The following is a 21,330-nucleotide window of genomic DNA, read 5'->3' as shown; positions in this document are numbered from 1 at the left end:
ACTGTATTGGGTAGCACAGATACAGGACATTTGCATGATCTCAGAAGGTTCTATGGTGAGTGCTGCTCCAGACTCTGTTTTTGATTCTGACCTTTAGGCTGTGGCTGAATTAGAGCTTATGAGTTATTTCCAGAAATGATTTAGTCCTAGAGGACAGGCCAATGATAACCACATTCAGAAGAGAATGTCATCAGCTCTAAAATATGAGTTTCATAATTTATAATTGGGCATATCTCTTCCAGGGACAGGAATACTTCTGCATGCTAGTTCCCGTATAATTCTTCCTCAAAATATGAATTAGTGTTCTTCAGGGTTTTTTGGTGATGGTCCCCTAATTCAAGCTGGGTCAGTCAAATTCCTTCTCCTTCCCTTAGGAATTTGGAAGCAGGAAGGTGAAGCTTTCAGTCAAGTCCTCTAGGTATCTAGGATTAAAAAACCAGAGCACAAGTCAATCTCACTCGCAAAACAGGGTTGGATAAAGCAACAGAAAGAAAACTAAACAGGTAAGCAGAGATTAGTCTGCCTTTCAGGCTTTCTATACTCTGGTTTCTTAGGCCCATTGGCTTTCTTGACTTTGGAATCAAATAAAATCTACCCGCATTCTAATAGTGAATTCTTGGATGCATAAGCTAGCTTGAATTGGTTTGGTATATTGGGATTTGGAATTCTAACTAATATACATACATACATATATTATAGATACGGGTATTGACATTTTCACATTGTGGTATGTGTGGTTGTTCATAAACTTTGTACTTAATCATTGTCCTGGGCCTCGAGACTCCTTGCAGTCCCTCTGATCTATCTCTACTTTTCCTCTTGCTTTACTGCCTTCTCATCTTGAGGGCTTAGGCTGTCCTCTTTGTCTCTCTCTCTCTCTCTCTTTTTCCCCCTTTCCCCCCTCTTTTCCTTCCCTTGATCAAAGAGTGCCATCTGCTATCTTTCTGGGTGTGGAAGTTTTATGAAATCAAGTCATGTAACATATTAACAACGGATTCTTCAGCTTGTATTGCATTTTACTGTCTCAGGCCTAAATGATTCGGTCAACATTCATTAATGAATGACTGAATAAATAATCCCTGACAGGCCAAAGCAGTGAATGTTGAGCTTTAGAATCTGGCATGAATCGTACTGAGTGGGGTGCTTATGCAAGTAAGGGCATGTTCCTTTAGATGGACTGATTGGAGGAGACCTCTTGTGGGAGGAGGACAGGATGAAGAATCGGCCAAGAAAAGAACACAAGCATCAGCATCCCAGAGGGAAGGGGCACATACAAGTGTTCTAAGTGGGAAAATCCTTTGTGATGCCAACAGAAAGGAGGCCAGAGTCACAGGAAGGAAAAGACTAAAGCAGAGTACCATGAGTCATGGTAGTCAGGGCCTTCGGGCCCTAGTAAGAGGTTATGACATTACCTGAGCAATGGGAAAATCCTAAAGGGATTTAAATCAGCTGACTTATGACTTACAAAAAAAAAAAAAAAAAAAAGTTCCTCTGTCTAGTCTGGAGAATGAATTATAGGAAGACAAGCAAGAGGACGGTGAGGAGGCTACAGCAGTTGTTGGCTTATGAGGATTGGAGGCCAATGGCGATGGCGAACTTAGTGACCACAGTTGAGATTTTGAAGGTGGAAATATAAGCTCTTATTGATGAAGAAGTTATCCTTTTTAAGTCAGCCCCTATATTAAAGTTGTTAATGAAGTAGACTGGACCCTAAGAAGTCAAGAAGGGCCTGCCTTTCTCAGTGTCATAGGCTCGGGGCTCAGTTTTTACCAAAGTACCTTGGGTCCAACAATCCCCAGCATAAAATTCTGCCATTTTCCTCCTTCCCTTTGAGTGAACCGCGGAAAGAGAGACTCTCAGCAAGAGGACAGCGGCCTTTACGGTTCAGGGGTACTCCCTAACTTTTAATTTCAATTAACGTTTGCTTTTAATTTGGTCACTGGTTATTTTACATGGCACGAAGCGAGAGAAGGCATTTTGCGAGCAGCATCTCTTATTTCATCTAGGAATACTGTTATTCACCGTCTTAACTCTCAACAACCCAGGGCAAAATTCCTCTAGAATAATTCATCTTCCATGAAACGTTGAGTTCCCTTGCACCTATCCAAATCTCGGGCGCCTGGGGCTGCATTCCCGCCGCGCAGACAAGTGCGCTCATTGTCTGCGCCCCAGTCCCCCCGGATTTTCTGCCGCGTGCATTTCCTGCTCCGAGCTGCTGGCTGGCTGTGTGCGTGCTTCCCCGTCCCCCTGCCCCCACCCGGATCCGACGCTTTTGTTTCTCACATCACCTCCAGACGCTATCAACATGCATGGACACAGCGTTCCTAAAGAGATGAATGACTAGGAACTTTTCTTTCGGCTTGTTAACCTTGAGGCCACTGTCCAGCAAAGTTCTGAAAGGCAACTGAACGCAACAGCTCACGTGAAGGGACCCATGTACTTGGAAACAACGGAAACCTGGGCATGATTTCCCGAACTTGTCGCCTTACGGGGACACTTAGGCATTCCTCAGCGTAACGCTTTGGAGGGGCTTTCAAGGGCGGGCCGCAGCGCTCCACGCGGCCGCAGCGCTCGCTCCCGCGTCTGCAAGGCGCGGGGAGGGGGCGAGGCGCGGGCTGCCCCGGGCCGAGCCGAGCCGAGTGGGACCTCCCGGCGGCGACGCTCTGGCCCGCGCTCGCTCGATGGTTTCCGCGCGGGCCCGCGCGGTCCAGTCACCAGGGGGCGCGCTGGCCGGCGCCGCGGATCTCCGAGCTGCGCGGCCCGACTAGCGTCCGCCATATTGGATGCCGCAGCCGCTGCTGCCAGCGCTTCCTCCTCCGTCTTCGCTGTGCGCTGCTGGTTCCTGCGGCCCGAGCGGCGGGGAGGTGAAACAGGAGTCTGACCAAGGAAGAAGAAGGAGGGGGTGGAGAGTGTAGGGGACGGGGCTAGAGGGCGGAGGACCGAGACCGAGCGGGGCGGAGAAGAGAAGGCGCCGCGGCCCAGCCCCTCCCCCGCCCGCTGCCGACCCGCCCCGGCAGCGCCTGTGTTCCCCAGACCGGCGCTCCGCCCGCCCTAGCGGCCATGCCGGGGCCTCGCTGTCCCTGAGGGAGCCCTTCCCCGCCAGTGCTTGCCCTTCCACTCCCGTCCCGGGTCGCAGCGGCCGGGTCTCCCGCCGGCGCCCCTCCTCGCGGCCGTGCCGCCGCCCCCGTCTCGCTCTCCCCACCCAGTGCAGTGGCCGCCGCCTCTTCCGCCGCCGGGCTCGGGGCCTCCGCACCGACAACATGGAGGCTGTGAAAACCTTCAATAGCGAGGTTGGTATTGCAGTCTAGCCTCCCCTCCTACCCGCGTCTCCCACCCGGCCTGAGGCCCGCGCGAGCAGGGTGGGTGCGGGCCTGCAGGGTTTCCCAGGGTGGGGCGAGAGGCGGCCTAGCTGTGTCGGGGGGGAGGGGGAGGGGTGTTTCTCGGCCCCGCGCCCCTCCCCCGGGTCCGAGGGGAGGACTGGGGGAGGGCCGCCCCGCGGCGGAGGGAGGTTCCGGTGTCTCCAGCGCCCTGTTGAGTGGCTGAGGGTTTGGAGGGAAGGCCCCTTTGGGCCCTCCCCCGGAGGCTCCTGGCAGGTCTCGGGGGGTCAGTTCCGCCGAGGCCTGGCCCGCCCACCTCTTTCCTGGCCCTGCGGGATTTTAACTGCTCGCCGGACAGCACCGCACAGACCTCTCCTTGGTCCTTAATGAGGCAGGGGCCGATGGGGGTAGAAAGGAAGGGAACCTACAGGGGCGATGATCTGTGGTCACGTTGTACGTACTGTTTGTATTTGAGACACTGTTGGCTAGGTAACGTGCCAGCTAGGGACCGAAGGCTAAGAGAATGGCTGAGCGGGAGGCCAGGTTTTTCTGCGGTTTAGTATACCTTACTTCACCCTTCGCTCATCATCAGGACATAAAGACACGAATGGTAGGGAAAGGGGTCTGTGCTTCCAGTGGGGAAGATGCTGGGGAAGCATTTCCCATGGGCTCATTCATATGTAAAATCTAACACTAGAAAAGAAGCAGGTGCCCAGTTTTCACTACTTAATTGAATTTCTTAGTCTGAAAGGAGACAGGTTTTGATAAAGTAGGTTAATTTTTCTAAAGCTCTGACTTAAGTAGACCGTAGTGCAGACATTAAACATAACAAGTACCTGTCTGCACAACCAGAATTATCTTTATGTGTATGCCTTGGGAAAAAAAATTATTAATGTGATATTAACTAAAGTCGCAATTTTATGAACTTTTGGTGTGAAGTGCTCTTACTGTATTCGATAGTATGATTAACAAAATCTTAAATACTCCCCTCTTAAAATACCAGACATAACCGCTGTGATGATCCGAACAGGACAATACTTTTAGAAGCTGTTTCACAATTTTGTTTCTTTTATTTCTTCTTTTCTTTAAAGAATTGGCATTTGGGAAGCTTAGCAGAGGGCTAAAAGTTAGGTAACATTCATACGAGTTGGACTCCCCATATTAGAGTACATAGTAGTGACACAGTTACATGAAAGCAAACACTTTGTAAAAGGTTTTCTTTTCTGATACTGGATTTTCTTTCTCTTTTTTAACCCCTTCTTGATATATAGTGCAATAGACTTGGGAATCTTTTTCATTTTATTTATGAATTTGTAGCTGATAATTAGAAAGTATGGTTCTCCCAGCAATACTTGATGGTGCTTAAATTCTAGAAGAAAACATTTTTAACAGTACTGTATGTTCCAGTTTATTGTAAATAGTTTTGCAACTGCAGGAAAGAAAACAGCTCTCTGTAGCCTTTTATTTACTACATGTAGTGGTACAGCACTATAGAATGTTAAACTTTCAAAAATTTTATATAATAAAAATTCTTTCTCTTATTTCCATTGCAGTTCTTTGATTTTACACCCCCCCACCCCCTGTTTTTAAAAATTTGTTTATTTTTTTTAGTAATCTCTTACCCACTGTGGGCCTGGAACTCATGACCTGGAGATCAGTTGCTCTTCCTAATGAGATAGCCAGGTGTTCCTACTCCACACTTTTTTTTTTTTTTTTTTTTTTTTTTTTTAGATTTTTGCTTATTTATTGGACAGAGATTGCAGAGAGGCAGGTGGGGGGGGGGAAGAAGGATGCAGGCTCCCCGCTGAGCAGAGAGCCTGACATGGGGCTCTATCCCAGAACCCTGGGATCATGACCTGAGCCGAAGGCAGAGGCTCTAAACCACTGAGCCATCCAGGTGCCCTATCCCACACCTTTTAATTGTCTCTCCTGTTTGTCTAGGCGGTTCCTAATATGTATCCTCCCTCAATCCCAGCACACACACCCCAACTCCCACCATGAAATTCTGAATAGGATCTCCCATGTGGTGGATAGGAAAAAGGTGTTACTACACTGTGGTTGTCACGATAGAGCACAGTGGAGTAGAAATGATATATTGGTTTTCCTTTTAGTATTTCCATTAAGAATAGGGGGTGTAACATCTACATGGCTAGCTAGATATTTCACCTCTTTTCACATCCAACCTTTACAGGAATTTGAGATTGGCAGTAACAGTCCCATTTTAGTGTATGTAGCACTCTCTTCTTTCTCCCTATGGATTTCAGAGAACTTAGAAAATCGTTTAACTCCTTTATTTATTAACATGCTCAAACTTCATCACGTTTGAATGTGGAATTAGCTTAATAATAGTAGCAATATATGGGGCGCCTGGATGGCTCAGTGGGTTAAAGCCTCTGCCTTTGGCTCAGGTCATGATCCTGGGGTCCTGGGATCAAGCCCTGCATCGGGCGCTCTGCTCAGCAGGGAGCCTGCTTCCCCCCCCTCTCTCTGCCTGTCTCTCTGCCTACTTGTGATCTGTGTCTGTCAAATAAGTAAATAAAATCTTTAAAAAAAAGGGAGCAGTATAATCACAGAGTTGGGGAAAGGTATTATATTCAAAGAAGATTCAGAAGAATATACTTTTTGTTTTAAACATAAAATACATAATTTTTTTCCTGATTTTGAATATAGTTTCTGTGAATGTATGCTTGCTGATATACAAATATTGTTGCAAGTAAGCATATAATAGGGAATAATTCAGTAATGAATATTTTCCATTAAATCATGTATTGCAAAGTGCAAAAATAAAGGAACTTTGAGTTATAATATTAGGAACAATTAGAATGTTTACTTAGAATTTGGCTTTTAAAGGCCTGTTTAAAATATGAAATGCTTAGGTTTTATGGCTTGCTAATTCTCCGGTTTTTAAAGACCATCCCTGCTTCTAGTATTGGTTTGAAAATAAGAACATGTCAGAGATATTAGTGTTAAGGATATAGCTGTTATTTTTTAAGATTTTATTTTAAAATTATCTTAACACCCAACGGATCAGGAGTTGCATGCTCTACCAACTGAGCCAGCCAAGCACCCTAAGTTAAGAATATAGATTTTTAATTTGCAAAGCGCAGATGAGTTTCAGTCTGAAAATCCATGACCTTATGTAGGATATTTATGAGTCCTGGTCAACATATGCAGCTGCCCCACTCCCACCGAACATAATCTCAAAGATGACTGTGGCCTTTCCTTCCCTGTATTCAAAGTCATTGTCAGAAGATCCTTTATGTGATAAATTCCTCTTACCATGAGTTCAATGAGATTGAGGTCTGAGAATTGATATTTAAGTGTCCACTGTGCTAGTTTTGTGAGAAAGCCATAATTTACAGTTAAGCATCATCATTGTGATGAGTTAATCCCATGAGTAATAATGTCAGTTCTGAAATGATGAAAGAAGATTTGTCCAAATTGGAATATAAGACTCCCTAAGAGTCTATGCTTGACCTGAGCAGTTAACTCTAAAAATAATTATTATCATTACAAGTGCCATAGTTGTTGCTGCTTTAAGATGGTGGCATCTCCTTGTTATGTTCTCACTTCAGTGAAAAGGTCTCATATTGGTCTGCTTAAATTATGTTTTTAGGACCCCAGCTGAATGCAGCAGTATTATGTGAGCTGCATATCTGTGCTCTGTCCTTAAGAATGCCACCGTATGGTGGTCATTATGGTAAGGGTGTTGTTTTTGTTTTTGAAAAAAGAGGGAAAAGAATAGCAATGCATGACCCTTTCCTTAGAAGATTATAATTTAATTGGGGGGGCACTTTGATAGTATATGAACTCTTAATACATGGCGAATAGAAGACTTACGCATTGGTTATGCTTAGGCAAAGTAACTGGAGGAGATGAATTTTACATGTGTATTGGATTCTTTTAATTTTTAAGGACTGTAAAAAATAGTGTCAGTACCATTATTATACCTCAACAAATTAACACTATCAGATAATAAAATATTAGTGATCAGGTCCCCCCCCACCCCCGCCCAAGTTCTTTGTATAGCTTGTTGCATTACTATGTCCCCTCCCCCCCATCATGATCCATTTCTCTTGCTGCTCAGAAAAGGCAGAGTAGGTAGCTAAAGGATCAGATATGTAGGTGTGAGATGTGTCAGGAAGATTATCACAATTTAAATTTTGGATTTACCTTGGTTCATAAATTCTGAGATGATTCTAGTACCTTTTATCATCTTTAGGATGCCTAAATTCTTAGTGTGTGGGGTTTTTTGCGGGGGGGGGGGGTGTTGTCCTTAGGACTTCTCAGTTAGTCAGATAACTTAGTCTTTAAACTGTTCCAGGATGCAGACTTTCCAAAGTCCCTTTAACACCCGGGATATTTTCCTCCCATGTCTTGCCTCACGTCAAAAGTGAAATCCCATCTCTTCTTTACTCTCTCTCCACGTTTATTTCCAGAGTGTATATTTGTCTAGCTACAGGGCTTTTTATAATCTTCCTGAAAGTATCTTGTAGACATGGGATGGTGAATAATAGAAAAGGTAGAGGGCATAACAAAAGTCTGTGAAATTTGTTTTTTATTTGTATGTTTTCCTTTTGTTTCTGGTTCAAGAAAGGGATTTTATGTGAAGCAGCTATAAAATATTGCATTTTTTTGTTTGTTTGTTAGTTTCATTTTTACCCATCAGGGAATCTGTCTCCTTTTCCTTTCCTTAGTCTTTCCTGTTTTAACTTTCTAGTGGGTGTTTTGTATCCATCAAACTATCTTTTTTTGTTTCTACCTTGTGAAACTCCCTTAGAGATAAAAAATACTTAGTGTTGTAAAGGAAGGAACCCTTCACTAACCCCTCCCTGTGCCAGTGATTAAGGTGAGAATTTCTCAACCTCAGTACTATTGATATTTTGGTCTGGATAATTGTTTGCCGTGAGGAGCGGTCCTGTGCATTGTATGATGTTTAGCAGTAATCCTGGCCTCTACCCACAAGGTGCCACTGTTGTGACAACCAGAAATATCTTCAGACTATCAGATGTCCTGTGGGGAACAAAATAGACCTTGGTTTAGAATCACCAATTTAGTTCCCATTACATGGTCTTAAAAAAAAGTGCTTTCCTTTTTAGTGATTACTGGAGGTAGTAGAGAAATAGTCTTTCCCCCCAGACTGTTAGTTTCATGAGGATAGTGACTATATATTTTCATTGCTTTATATCCTCAGTACATAGCTCAGTACCTTCATATATACGAGTCAAATAAAGATTCTTTTTTTTTTAAAAAGATTTTATTTATTTATTTGACAGAAATTACAAGTAGGCAGAGGGGGAAGCAGGCTCCCTGCTGAGCAGAGAGCCTGATGTGGGGCTGGGTGTTGGGCTTGATCCCAGGACCCTGGGATCATGACCTGAGCTGAAGGCAGAGGCTTAACCCAGTGAGCCACCCAGGCGCCCCAAAGATTTCTTGAACGAATAAATGGATGCTGTACTTGGGATTGAATGACTTGGACCAAAGTAGTTAACATATCTGGACATTTGCTTCCTCTATGTAAAGCAGATGATTGATGATTGATTTTAGTTTATATTTAGGTTCCCTGTTAGAAGATTCTTTGATTAAATATAAAATTAATTTTGGGGAGGACTTAGTACATATGATGATTTTTTTTTTTTTTTGAAGGTCATTTTATGGCACTATAGGAGTCTAGGAGATCAGGTGAAAATTTTTAAATCAAAACTCTGATCTTTTTGTAATTTTCACTTACTAAGGAGGGAGAGTTGGGAGGGAAGTATTGCATTTAAAGGTTCCAGTTAGATTAAATCCATCCTAAGCTGCATTTTATAATTATGCTATTCTCAGATTTTTTTTTTATTTACGGGTTTTCAGTTTAAAACCAAAAGTTACGGTTTTTTTCTTAACAGTATTTTAAAAATTTAGAAAATAAGGATAGTTGAGATTGATGATAATGATTTTTTAGACTCGGCTTTGAGAGTGTTATAGTCTTATTCACGATAAATACAAAAAATTTTTTGGCAAGACTAAAATAGCTCTATCATTTTATTCTAGGCTAGCATTGAGTAATTTTGATTGACATTTAAGGGACATCTGTATTCCCCAGTTTCCTAAATAGTCATATTTTATGATTACTTCTTGTTTTAGAAGTGTAGTTGGCTTAGAATTAGTGATGATATTACTACTTGTACATGGAATTTCAGATATCTCTTTCTAGGGCCAGTTTTCCTGTTATTGGACAACTTCTAACTCAGAATGGTATGAGAGAATGTAATCAACCTTGACCTTGAACACTGGCTGAGCTCCCGAACTTGAGTGAGCTCATTTTATCTGGTTTTGTTTTCTCAACATCTTTCTCTACTCCTCTCTCTCAGGATTGTGCCTCTACTCCTGCTTGTACAGACTGCTTTTCCAGCAGCATGGACACAAGAAGCATAGTAAGATGATTATAACGCACATAAGGCAGGCCCTTTGGAAAATAATAGGCTTAAACTGGTAGTGAAATGATGTCTTGATTATATGGATAGTAATTGGGAAGCAGACTAAAGTTTGTCACTTCGAATATATTAGTAATCTTAAAGAGAACATGTAGGGAATAGTTGAATTTCTTCATAAAAAATAGGTTAACCAAAAGTTACTGTGCTTAATAGTGAACGTTAGTCTACTCTTGTTGCGTTTACTTATGTTCTGCTCCACATAATTTTCCTCTGTTGTGGAAGGAATATATCATCACTATTTAACATGAATAAATTGCAAGCCTATTTCTGGTTGGAAAGAAAATACATCTTATATTTTGAGGAAGTTCTTCAAACTATAAGATGACAGATCATTGACAGATATGCTGTAGGGATGGAGAAACAAAAAAAGGCTAAATCAGATTTTTGGTTTTCTAATTATAGAGGAGCAGATTTTGATAGTGCTATTGTTATGAGAAATAAATGTCAATGAGAACTGTTTCTATAGCCTGTAATTTTTTATCTGAGTTAATGCTATCTCAAGTTTAATGGTAAATGATACATTTGTGCTTTGATTTTAATTTTATGCATTTATTTGGTCTTCTAAATCTGCTTTACAAGAATTTCTGATACACCATATTTGAAACTCAGGGAAGGAAATGTAAATGCATTCTGGTATCTGCTGTGGGTCAGGAATTACCTTAGTAACTTTGGTTACTACATTTGGTTACTACATTTAGTCAGAATGGGAAATAAAAGATATTAATGTTTTTTAAAGGTAGTTATGGCTGTGAAGTTATTGTATGCCAAATTTGTTTTTAAAATACTTCTGCAACTCACTATATTTATACAGGTTGATTTGAAAGACTTAGGATTTCATTCTTTCCTTTATTTCTTTATTCATTTAACCAGTACTGCAGTGCTTACCATATACCAGGCATTTTTCTTTCTGCTGGTATGCAGAGGGAAACAAGACAAGAAGGAGGCATACTCTCTTGGAGCTAATGCTCTTGTAATCTTTTTTTTTTCTTTCACTTTATCAGCTTTGTGTGCAGGGAGTGGCCTTGCTGGGAGGCTGTGCGGGCATTACTGACTGGAGTTGCTTTGCGGGGGTTTGGGCTGCTTGCAGCACTTCTCTACGGGCACAGTTCTGCCTGCTCTTCTCTCAGCATGTTGCCTTAGAGTCTGGAAGCTCTCTCCTACCCAAAATAGAGATTGAGCAAGTAGACTTATTTAAACAAGAATGTGATCTTCTGCTTTCAAATATGGCAAAATAAGATGAGCTACATTAAGTTGTACTTTAAACCAAATTTTTTGTCCTGTATGAAAAAAAAATACTATTTGTTTTGGAATCATAACTGTTGCTAAAAGGTAACAACTTTAAGAATGTTTCCTTTTGTCAGTGAGATACTAATTAGTCTCCAGGTGCAAATGATTTTAATAAAAGCTTTTCTTAAGTGGTGACCAAGCCTTTATGAATTTGAAAGAATATAAATATTTTTATTTTTAAAATGAACTTTTGCTTAAGTATATGACAAAATTTGGTCTCTTTCTTATAAACACTTTTTTAAATTTGATCGGACTCCTGAGGGCTAATTTGAGTAGTTTGTGAGTGAAAGATGAAACACTTTGGATCATGTATCTTATATTAGTGTGTAGAATTTGGGAAATGGTTTAATGATCTTTTTATACTGGGTCACAGCACCTAAAAGGTTTATTGGTATACCTGAAACTGATACAATGCTCTGTCAGTTTTTTTAAATAAAAAAATATAAAATAAGTTGACCAAGCCCTAGTTAATGGCTTTTTAAAATTTAGTAAGATTCTTACACTATTAAATTTAACAATAAAAAATAGATGGGGTATTTGAATTTATTGAAATACTTGAAGTAAAAAAATGTTGAATAAGTTAAAATTTTTTATAAACTAAAACATATAGTGAATGTCTACTTTCTGTAATAGCTTTCTGTGATGAAAAATGTCTGGCTTATATTTTTGAAATACCAAACACTGTTTAAGTGAGCCACTTTATAATATAGTGTTTTATGTTCTGACCCTCTTTTCCCCACTCATCATGTTTCGGTAGAATTTTAGGATAAGCTTGTGAGAAAAGTAGAGTAGGTGCTACCCTCTCTTTACTGACTAGAAAACAGGCCACCACTATGGTTTTACCAATAAAATTCTACTTTTAAGTGTTAGAGTTGAGACTCAAAGGGACCCAGGTCTCAACCTCTGGTTGTTTTTCTTACTCTTCTGTGTAAAGGAGAACTATCACTCTTTTTTTTTTTTTTAACTTATTTGTCAGAGAGAGCGAGCACAGGCAGACAGAGAGGCAGGCAGAGTCAGAGGGAGAAGCAGGCTCCCTGCAGAGCAAGGAGCCCGATGTGGGACTTGATCCCAGGACCCTGGGATCATGACCTGAGCTGAAGGCAGCCGCTTAACCAACTGAGCCACCCAGGCGTCCCAAACTATCACTCATTTTTCACAGTCCTTTTTACTGGCATAGTGTCTTAATTATAAATTAGCTTTATTTTTTCACACCTTTGAACTTTAAAACTTCAGATTTATAAAGGTTAGGAGAATGATAGAGAATTTTATGTACGCTTCATCCTGATTTCTCTACCTAATTATGTTGATTAACCATTTTTGGTTTTTTGCTTGTTCACTCCACCTAAACATGAACACATGAAAACTTTTTCTGGCATTATAATGGGAAATACATTCATGATGCCTTTTATTTTTTACTTTTAAATGACTTTTCTACAGTGATACTCTTATACATAGTTATGGTCAAAATCAGGATACATAGTTATACATAGTGATCAAAATCAGGAAATTAATATTGGTATAATGCAATTGTCTGCAGATCTTATTCAGATTTCATTAATTATATCATTAATGTCCTTAATAGAGTAAACCCTACATCACATCTCACATTCATTCTTGTCTCTTTAGTATCCTTTAATCTGAAATAGTTGGTTATAACTCTTTCTTTACCCTTTATGACCTTTGATTATGTTTAATGATAATAGATCAGTTATTTTTAGAATTCTTTCAGTATGGATTTGTCTTCTGTTGCTTCATGATTAGATTCAGGTTATGTGTTTTTGGCAGGAATACTCCAGAAGTGATACTGTGTTCCCAGGATGCACATGATGTCTATTAATCCCATTAGTAGGGATGATAACTATTTTTTTTTTTTTAAGATTTTATTTGAGAGATTTATTTGAGAGAGAGCATGAGTGAGGAGAAGGGCAGAGAGAGAAGCAGACTCCCCGTGGAGCTGGGAGCCCGAAGCGGGACTTGATCCTGGGACTCCGAGATCATGACCTGAGCCGAAGGCAGTTGTCCAACCAACTGAGCCACCCAGGCGTCCCGGGACGTTAACTATTTTTTGCAAGGTTTCACCACTGTAAAGTACTACTTTTCCCTTTGTAACAAGTATAATTCGGGGAGGTATTTTGAAACTAAGCACATACCTTGTTTCTAATCAAACTTTGGCCAGTTTAAGTATCCATTTAGTTCTTGCCTGAATCAGTACTAGGATGATTGCCAAAAGATGATGTTCTTTGTCTGTCACTTATTATTGGCGTTCTGTAAGACCTTTTCCTTCTTCCTGTTTATGTATGTATGTATGTATGCATGCGTACCAGTATGAAGTCATGAATTCTTTTTTATTCATTGGAGGTTTTTGATGCAGATTGTCTCCATTTTGACCAGTCAGAGCTACTTCAGGCTGTCGTTTGTGTCCTTTTGATATGTGCTCTTTATCTTTTGAGTGTTCTCTTACTTACGTGGTAAGACATTCCCAACCTAGCCTTGGAATCAATCATTTTTCCAGGGAGCTCTGATCTGGTTTCTTCTTGTGGATATTTATTAATGGATTGAACTAGAATTTATATATGTATACATATATGTATACATGTAAATTTTTGTTTAACTGTTTGCCAATCTTAAAAACCATGGGTTTGCCGTGATGTCTCCCAATTCCATTCCAACAACTGTAGGTTTAGTTCTAGCCTTTCCTCTTTCCAATTCTGTATGTAATTCCTTTCTCTGATAGTGAGAAAACTAGTTTCTGTTATCGACAGTATGTTGCATATTACTTGCTCAAACCTAAAACACACAAAAAGTAGTTTTGGAATTGCTAAATCCTATGTCTCTGAAAACAAACCTGTTAACTAGAATTTAATATCTGTTTATAGTTTTTTTTTTTTTTGACCTGATAGTGTATAGTCAAAACGCTGTGTTCAAACATGGCTTGGTGAGCTTTTCCCCCCCTCAACATAGTTCTGCTATTTCTTTGAAATATAATTAGATTCGGGATTTTTTTCTGTCTGTATTCCATTTTGTTTTTTTCTTCATCCATTTTTGTTATGTAAAACGCTAAACATAACGTAACTTTAATCTTCCCTTTTTATTAGCTTCAGCATTGATAACCACTTATGCTGTAGTTAAATTTTTTTCTTAACATTCCTTAAATCTGATAACAAGCCAGAATTCAGAAATTTAGCTATAGAGAGGGTTTTAGGTGAAAGATCTGTTTCTAATAGTGTATATTCAATTCATAGTTGAAAGGAAGTGTGCAAAACTTTTATTCTCTTGTGAATGGGATCTCCATTCACAGGGGGGCAGTAATCTGTTTCTCTAGAGGACCAGATAGTGAATATAGGTTTTGTTAGCCACTTAAGGTCTCTTTCACATATTCTTGTTGGCCTTTCACAGTTCTTTTAAAATATAAAAAATGTTCTTGGCTTGAGAGCTTATGAAAATAGGCCATGGTCCATTTTTTGCTGGCTCCTGCTACAAACTTTGAAACCTGAGAATTTGATTAATAACATGCTGCTTATAAGTCAAAATTATAATTGAGCAAGGAAAGCTATTCCTTATAGACTTTATAATAAGCTTACCTGAATGTCCAAAACAAACTATTTAAAACCTGCCTTAGTGAAAATAATTCATTCAAAATTTTGAGCACCAAGTATAGACACTATTGTAGTCTCTAGAGATTTAACTGTACAAAACAGATTCCAAAAGAAAATACAATCCCACCAAAAAACAACCTCTGCTCTCATGGAGTTTACATTCAATTTTTGTGTATGGATGTGTATGGGAAGTTCATATTTCTTGTTTTTCCTCATTTAGTGACATTTTAACTGTTAAAAATTGTTTTCATGTTATTGCAAAACAAATGTTTTCTTGAAGACTTGGAAAAAAAGGCAGCAAAGGGGTAAATTTTAAAAAGTTTGACTCATTGCTTCCCATCTCTTTTTTGTCAAGTGTGATTTTTATTTGAAAATAATTCTTAATCATGATGCTTTCGACTAACTCACTAGATGATGACAAGTTAAACTTCATTAATTGGGACAAAGAACCTAGACTTAATTTGGTGGAAAATACATGTATGTTACAGAATCTTTAAAAAATGTTATTCAGATACATAACAGTGATTGAGCTAGTCTTTTCTTTAAGGCTTTAATGAATAATAGAAGGAGAGTGATTCTTAAAATACTCTCCACAAAGTTGAGGACTATGGTGAAAGCAGTTCTTAATGTAGTTTTTTCTGAAACAGGGAAAAAGTTGGGGCACCAGGGTGGCTCAGTTGGTTACGTGTCTTGCCTTCAGCTCAGGTCATGATCCCAAGGTCCTGCGATCAAGCCCCGCATTGGGTTCCCTTTTCGGGGGTGGGGGTGGGGTGGGGAAAGCCTGCTTCTCCCTCTCCCTCTGCCTGCAGCTCCCTTTGCTTTTGCATGTGTGCTGTCTTTCTGTCAAATAAATGAATAAAATCTTTTAAAAAAGGGGGGGGGAATGTCTCCTGATAGGCCTACTATTTATTTAATAAAAGCTCCAGAACTGTATACAGGTTATCTATTTTGATTTTTATTCAGTAATGTCCCTGGCTAAATATTGAATAAAAATCATCAGAATGAGTTTTTATTATGTTATGTTTGTTGCAGAAAGGACTTCTATGAGTAGTTTTTCTACAAGCTTTTAATAAACCAGTAAGTGCCTTTTAAAAAAAATTTTATTGAGATATGACTAACTGCTTTTGTAAGGATTAACATCTTTGAATTTTTTTACACCCAAGAAAAGTGGTTTTTATTTATATAGAAACTTACTCTTAATGAGCAGAGTTTCCCAGATTCTTGTCTCTATTCTGTCAGAGAACTCACAACTTTTTTTAGAGGCCTATCTCTGCTTTGGTGGCCATTGTAAGAATGAGGGTTGTAACCAACTTAACTAAAGGGTATTGACATTTTAAAGGAGTTGGCCAGAGGCCTGCATTCACCAATCAGTGCTTTTATTCATTTACAAAACCAGAGGATTAAGACGTTTTAGGTCTTTTAGAGCTGTAATAGTTAAAGATTCCCGATAATTCTGGGAGGGCTTCCTTTATTTTGCTAGTCTTTCAGGATTGTTAGATAACTTACTCAATTTTAATTACAATTTTCCAGTTCCTAGAATGTAATGATAGCCCCTGAAGGTTTTCATGTAATAGCAACTAGTGGTTGAAAAGAATGCTGCTGGGAAGTAGTTGCTGGTTGTTTGAGCTTTATTTGTGCATATTTGCCATCTATCAGGCGTCGTATTCTGCAGAGTGGTTACCCGTGTTAATTCGATACCTGTGTTCTTTTTCTCCCCTCATACTCTTAATAGGGATGGGCATGTTTTACTACAAAGAGTTAGAAGGTAGGGTGATGAATAGTATGATACAAGAAGTAGTGATATAGCCTGTGTATCCTCTATGTAAACTCTTCATGTATATCATGATGAACACAGAATGGGGAGGGAGATGTTATGTGAAGCAGAGAGTAGAGATCATTTAGAGGAAATGGTAACTTTGGGAAGGGGATGGGATTGGGAGGAATGATGGAGAATTGGCCAAGGATCTTTTGATAAAAGGCCTTTGTACACCATATGTAAGACTTCATTTTTAGTCAGAAGAGAATGAAGATTCTGAAGGGTTTTAAAATTGTGTTTTAGAAAAATGAGTAGTATCTTTGGAGCAGGGCAGAGCAATGAGGGGATGAGGTTGGGGGAAGGGAAGTTAAATTAGCACAGAGAAGATGAGGGGCTCAGCTAGAGTAATAATAGGGAGAAGAAGGGATGAATGCAAGAGAAATTTATTAGTAATAGGGAGCTAGATATGAAGTTGAGGGTGGTGCCAGGGCTTTGGTTAAGTGATGAGGTAAATTAAATGGTATGGTATTAATTACTAAGGTGGGCAAATCCGAAGGAGCTAAAAACTTTAGATAATTTGGTGGGTGGGTTGGAGTAGGATCATTTTTAATAACCTGGAATAAAGGAAAGTTCATTATTATGGAAGAAGTAAAGTACCCATATCTCAGCTACCCAAAGAGACTTACTTTTACTGTTTTGCTGAATACAGTAGTGATTTTGTACATCTTGAGGCTTTGGTGTCTATGGAACATCAAGGTGGGAAATACCCAGCTGGGTATATAGGCACCTAAGGAGAATAGATAAAAGATGAGGATTTAGGATAGGATATAGTTGTCTAGGGAGATGATATAGAGAAAGAAGAGAAGCAGGCTTAGGACAAAACTTTGTAGAATATTTATGGTCCTCGTGTTGTGTGTGTGTGTGTGTGTGTGTGTGTGTGTAAAGATAAAGCTTTGATACTTTGTTTTATTTGTGAATTTGAGGACATTTAAAAAGCAACTCTGCATGGAATATTCTTGGTGTTAAATTCTGCTTATACAATTACTGTTCTGTGTGATTAAAATTTAAGTCGTAAATGGAATGATCTATGGATAAAATTAAAGATTTAAATGTTGTTTGAGATTTTAGTAGAATTTAACGTTAAACCTACATGTATGTTTCAACATTTTATTGGCTCCTCCTAGTCACGTAATTTTTTTACCATAATTTTGCCTGTAATAAAAAACTTATTGTGAACATGGAATTGGGAATATAAAGACTATATCATTTAGAATCAGAAACTCTATTTGAGAAATTTCACCTAATGTGGCTTATGGGGATTTGTTAGAGAGGACTTACAAATGAATTGTTCTTCCTTATTTTTATTTTGGCCATTTCATTATTAATAGTACTTCTAAAGTTAAAAGTATGTAAAATTCATATTTAATTTTAATGTTTTACAGAAGACATAGGGAAGAATTGAAATTAAAAGAAGTTCGATTATTTGGATCCCAGGGAAAATTTAAACCGAAGAGTTATTTTTATATATATGCATGTTTGTTTATAGATTATGTTTTCTTGGTTGGAGAATCATTTCTCTTCTCTTTGACTTTAGAATAAGACTGTTACAGTCATTTTATACATTTGTAGCTATAGGCATAACTAAAGTGTATGGTTCTGTGATTGGGTTTCTTGTTAGCTTCCATGCTTAAACTCGATTTCCAGAAATTACAAATTTTAGACCTATAAGACCTGTGTAGTATATCATTTAACAGACTAATTTTATGGATGAGGAATTAAGACTGAGAGGTGGTGAAACTTGGTTAGTATCAGAGTCACATAGCAACCAGGTTAAAAGAAATCTCTGCCCTTTGTGTCTCAGTTTAATGTCATTTTTATGTTTTCAGTATGTTTTTAGTGAGATTTTGGTATTATCTATGCGTGTTGGAGGTAGAGGGGGAGTGGGAATAGGTGATTCTTAGTTGATTATTATCATTTCATGCTATACCTGGGTCAGGATAGGAACAAGTTACTGTATACTCCTGTTCCCCTGCCCATAAAATAAGGTACCATGGGAAAATGTGCACCCCTTGGCCAAGAAGTATTGTGCAGCAGTGTCCCCCAACCCCCGCACTTAGCTAGCAGTTTTCTAGCAATTCAGCCTGCCTCAGAAAAGTGAAAAAAGCCATTAAGTATTACGTTCACATATCTTGCACTTCTTTGTGGGAGAGGAGTGCAGTTACTCTATTAGCCTGTATCCTTAGCATGTTTCTAATTTTCACATTTTAGTAATAATGGCTGCTTTGTAACTACTTCCTTTTGATTGTCCCAGACTGCTTTTTACACGGCTCCTGGTTCATATATTTTCTGCAAAATCAATATAGTTGCTGCCGAAGTAAGATGTGAGAGATTATAGGTGACAAGGAGATAGTTTTATCATTTGTAAAATGGGATTACACAAGGTAACCTTCAGGGTCTCTTAAATATTAACTTTAATGAACAAGTTTTCTAATTTTTTTTTTTTTAACATTTTGAGAGAGAGCAGGAGAAGAGGGAGGGCCAGGGAGAGGGAGAAGCAGACCCCCGCTGTTCAGGTATCCCACATGGGGCTCTCTGCTCAGCAGGGAGCCTGCTTCCTCCTCTCTCTCTGCCTGCCTCTCGCCTACTTGTGATCTCTGTCTGTCAAATAAATAAATAAATAAATAAAATCTTAAAAAAAAAAAGTTTATTTTACATATGTATACATAGGTGTGTATAGAAAATTCTGGAAGGCAGCCTTCCGGTCCAACAGTGGTTATTTCTTAAGAAACCCTTAGGTGAATAGTGTGCAGTGAATGAGAGCTTTCAGTATTTGGAATTTTTCACATTTATTACCCTTTTTTTTTTGGTCATTTCCTTCAAGTTGAAATAACTGTATTTCTTAGCTTTGGGAGAAAGATGGATCTGGTCTATATTAATAGTATTTGAATTAAATATTTTCAGAGAAAGTGAGCTTCCTTGTTAAAGTTTGGAAGGCTCTTAAACCTCATTGAGGATTGCTTAAATTAATTTTTAAAAGAATTTTTTAGCTCTTATTTGGTCAGTGGATGTATAAGCTTGCTAACTTTTTTTCTTTTGATTAAAGTCTTCTTGGTTATTAGTTAGGTTGATGCTGTTAAAGGGTATGTTTCCATAATCATCTACCATCTTACTCTGACTCAGTTGTATATATGGTTGCTAGCTGGTGGGCTTTTTTGTTTTGTTTTTGGAAACAGTGGCTGGGTAGGTGGCAGAACTGGGTTTGAGACATGGTTCGAATTTGGTTAGTTCACTTACCCTAAGTTTATACATCTATAAAATGAGTACAGTGGATTTTAATATTATTGGGCCATTCTGAAGATAAAAGTGATACAGCATTTATGATAGTACTTGACAAAGTTGATGAAAGTAATCTTTCTTTCTCCTTTGTCATGTTACTCTTTTTCCCTTTTTAAAAATCTATTTGTTGCTCTTATTTCTGGAATGGTTTTACCTTCAAGGCCTGGTAGGCTTTTGTTCTACTTATTCTCTGATACTTAGTCATCAGTATTTATTCTTTATCTTTTCAGCTGTCTCTTCAGGAGTGTTACGTATTTTTGGTTTTCTCTTCTGGGACTCAGTCTTGTAAGTTCATAGGTACTTTGTGTCTATATGCACATGAAATTATATTGGCGTCACCTGAATCTAACTTGTCTTTCTTCCACAAACTTCTTTTAGAGTCCCCCCCCCTCATTTTATATAAAAGGATATTTTAATTCTAGTCCTTAGAGACTATATAGACTACGTAGGATTTAGAAATGAGACTGTGCTAAATAATGGCCAAAGAATCATCATCTACTCTATGTCTGGTCTTTGGTGTGGTCACCAGAAATACAATGTTATCAGCTATGATTCTTTTTTCTTTTCGCCTCACATTATTTTTTGCTTGTGTATTCACCACAGTCTGCTTTCCCTTCACATAAATCCAGGACCCCTTTTTCACTTACTGATGTGCCACATCTCTGAGGCCTGGTCAGAATACTGATATTCTGTGCTATGTTGTTTTTCGACTGACATCACCCATTTGGTACGTTTTCACTTTCATTCATTGCTAGAGAAAATACTGTGACAGGGTTTTTCCCTTCCACCAGTCTCATGATGGGAGTCCTGACCCAGTCACACACGATTCAGAGATCTCTCAACAGCCAGCCTGCTAGATATTTCAGACTGAGTCTTAGAAACTGATGGAAACACATGTAATCCAGGTTTTCGAAACATGCCTTCTGTTTGCTTTTTCTTTTTTTCTTTATTTTTTTTTTAAGGTTTTATTTATGTATTTGACAGAGAGAGATCACAAGTAGGCTGAGAGGCAGACAGAGAGTGAGGAGGAAGCAGGCTCTGCTGAGCAGAGAGCCCAGTGTGGGGCTCCATCCCAAGACCCTGTGATCATGACCTGAGTCGAAGGTAGAGGCTTTAACCCACTGAGCTACCCAGGCGTCCTCTGTTTGCTTTTTCTGTGGCCTTATCTTGGATACTGTAGCCCAAACCTAGACTTCCTCTTTATATCAACAGTAAAATCATACTCCCAGATACTCAGACTTGAAAACTTGGAATTACCCTAGGTGCCTCTTTCATTTACATCTTTTCAAAAGTCATGAAATCCAGTGAGGGTTTTTGGTTGTTGTTGTTGTTTTTTAAAGATTTTATTCATTTACCTGACAGACAGAGATCACAAGCAGGCAGAGAGGTAGGCAGAGAGAGAGAGAGAGAGGAGGAAGCAGGCTCCCTGCCGAGCAGAGAGCCCGATGCGGGACTCGATCCCAGTACCCCGAGATCATGACCCGAGCCGAAGGCAGCGGCTTAACCCACTGAGCCACCCAGGCGCCCAATTGTTGTTGTTTTTTAATGTGTTTTGCATCCTT

At 39.2% G+C, this 21,330-nt stretch overlaps 1 protein-coding gene across 12 annotated transcripts in view; it reads left to right on the top strand.

Annotated features, from left to right (window-relative positions):
* The first annotated feature begins 2,735 nt into the window (after positions 1-2,735).
* SCAF8 (SR-related CTD associated factor 8) overlaps positions 2,736-21,330 on the top strand; it is a 222,746-nt gene continuing 204,151 nt past the window's right edge. For 9 of the 12 annotated variants that reach the window (XR_001177198.2, XR_006606800.1, XR_006606799.1 and 6 more), the window contains exons 1-2: positions 3,114-3,290; positions 9,671-9,733. Coding sequence is in view for 6 of the 12 variants with exons in the window: in XM_004778196.3 (XP_004778253.1) it covers positions 3,261-3,290; positions 9,671-9,733 (93 nt within the window). In the remaining 6 variants the exon portion in view is untranslated. Of the gene's footprint in view, positions 2,912-3,113; positions 3,291-3,434; positions 3,928-9,670; positions 9,734-21,330 lie in introns of those variants that run through there. The other 3 variants (XM_045080153.1, XM_045080152.1, XM_045080151.1) reach the window with 3 other exon arrangements.

This window comes from Mustela putorius, unplaced genomic scaffold (assembly GCF_011764305.1).
Source record: "Mustela putorius furo isolate JIRA1106 unplaced genomic scaffold, ASM1176430v1.1 tig00000450_pilon_pilon_pilon, whole genome shotgun sequence".
NCBI classification, from domain to species: Eukaryota; Metazoa; Chordata; class Mammalia; order Carnivora; family Mustelidae; genus Mustela; species Mustela putorius.
This window is presented reverse-complemented; position numbering and strand designations above follow the sequence as displayed.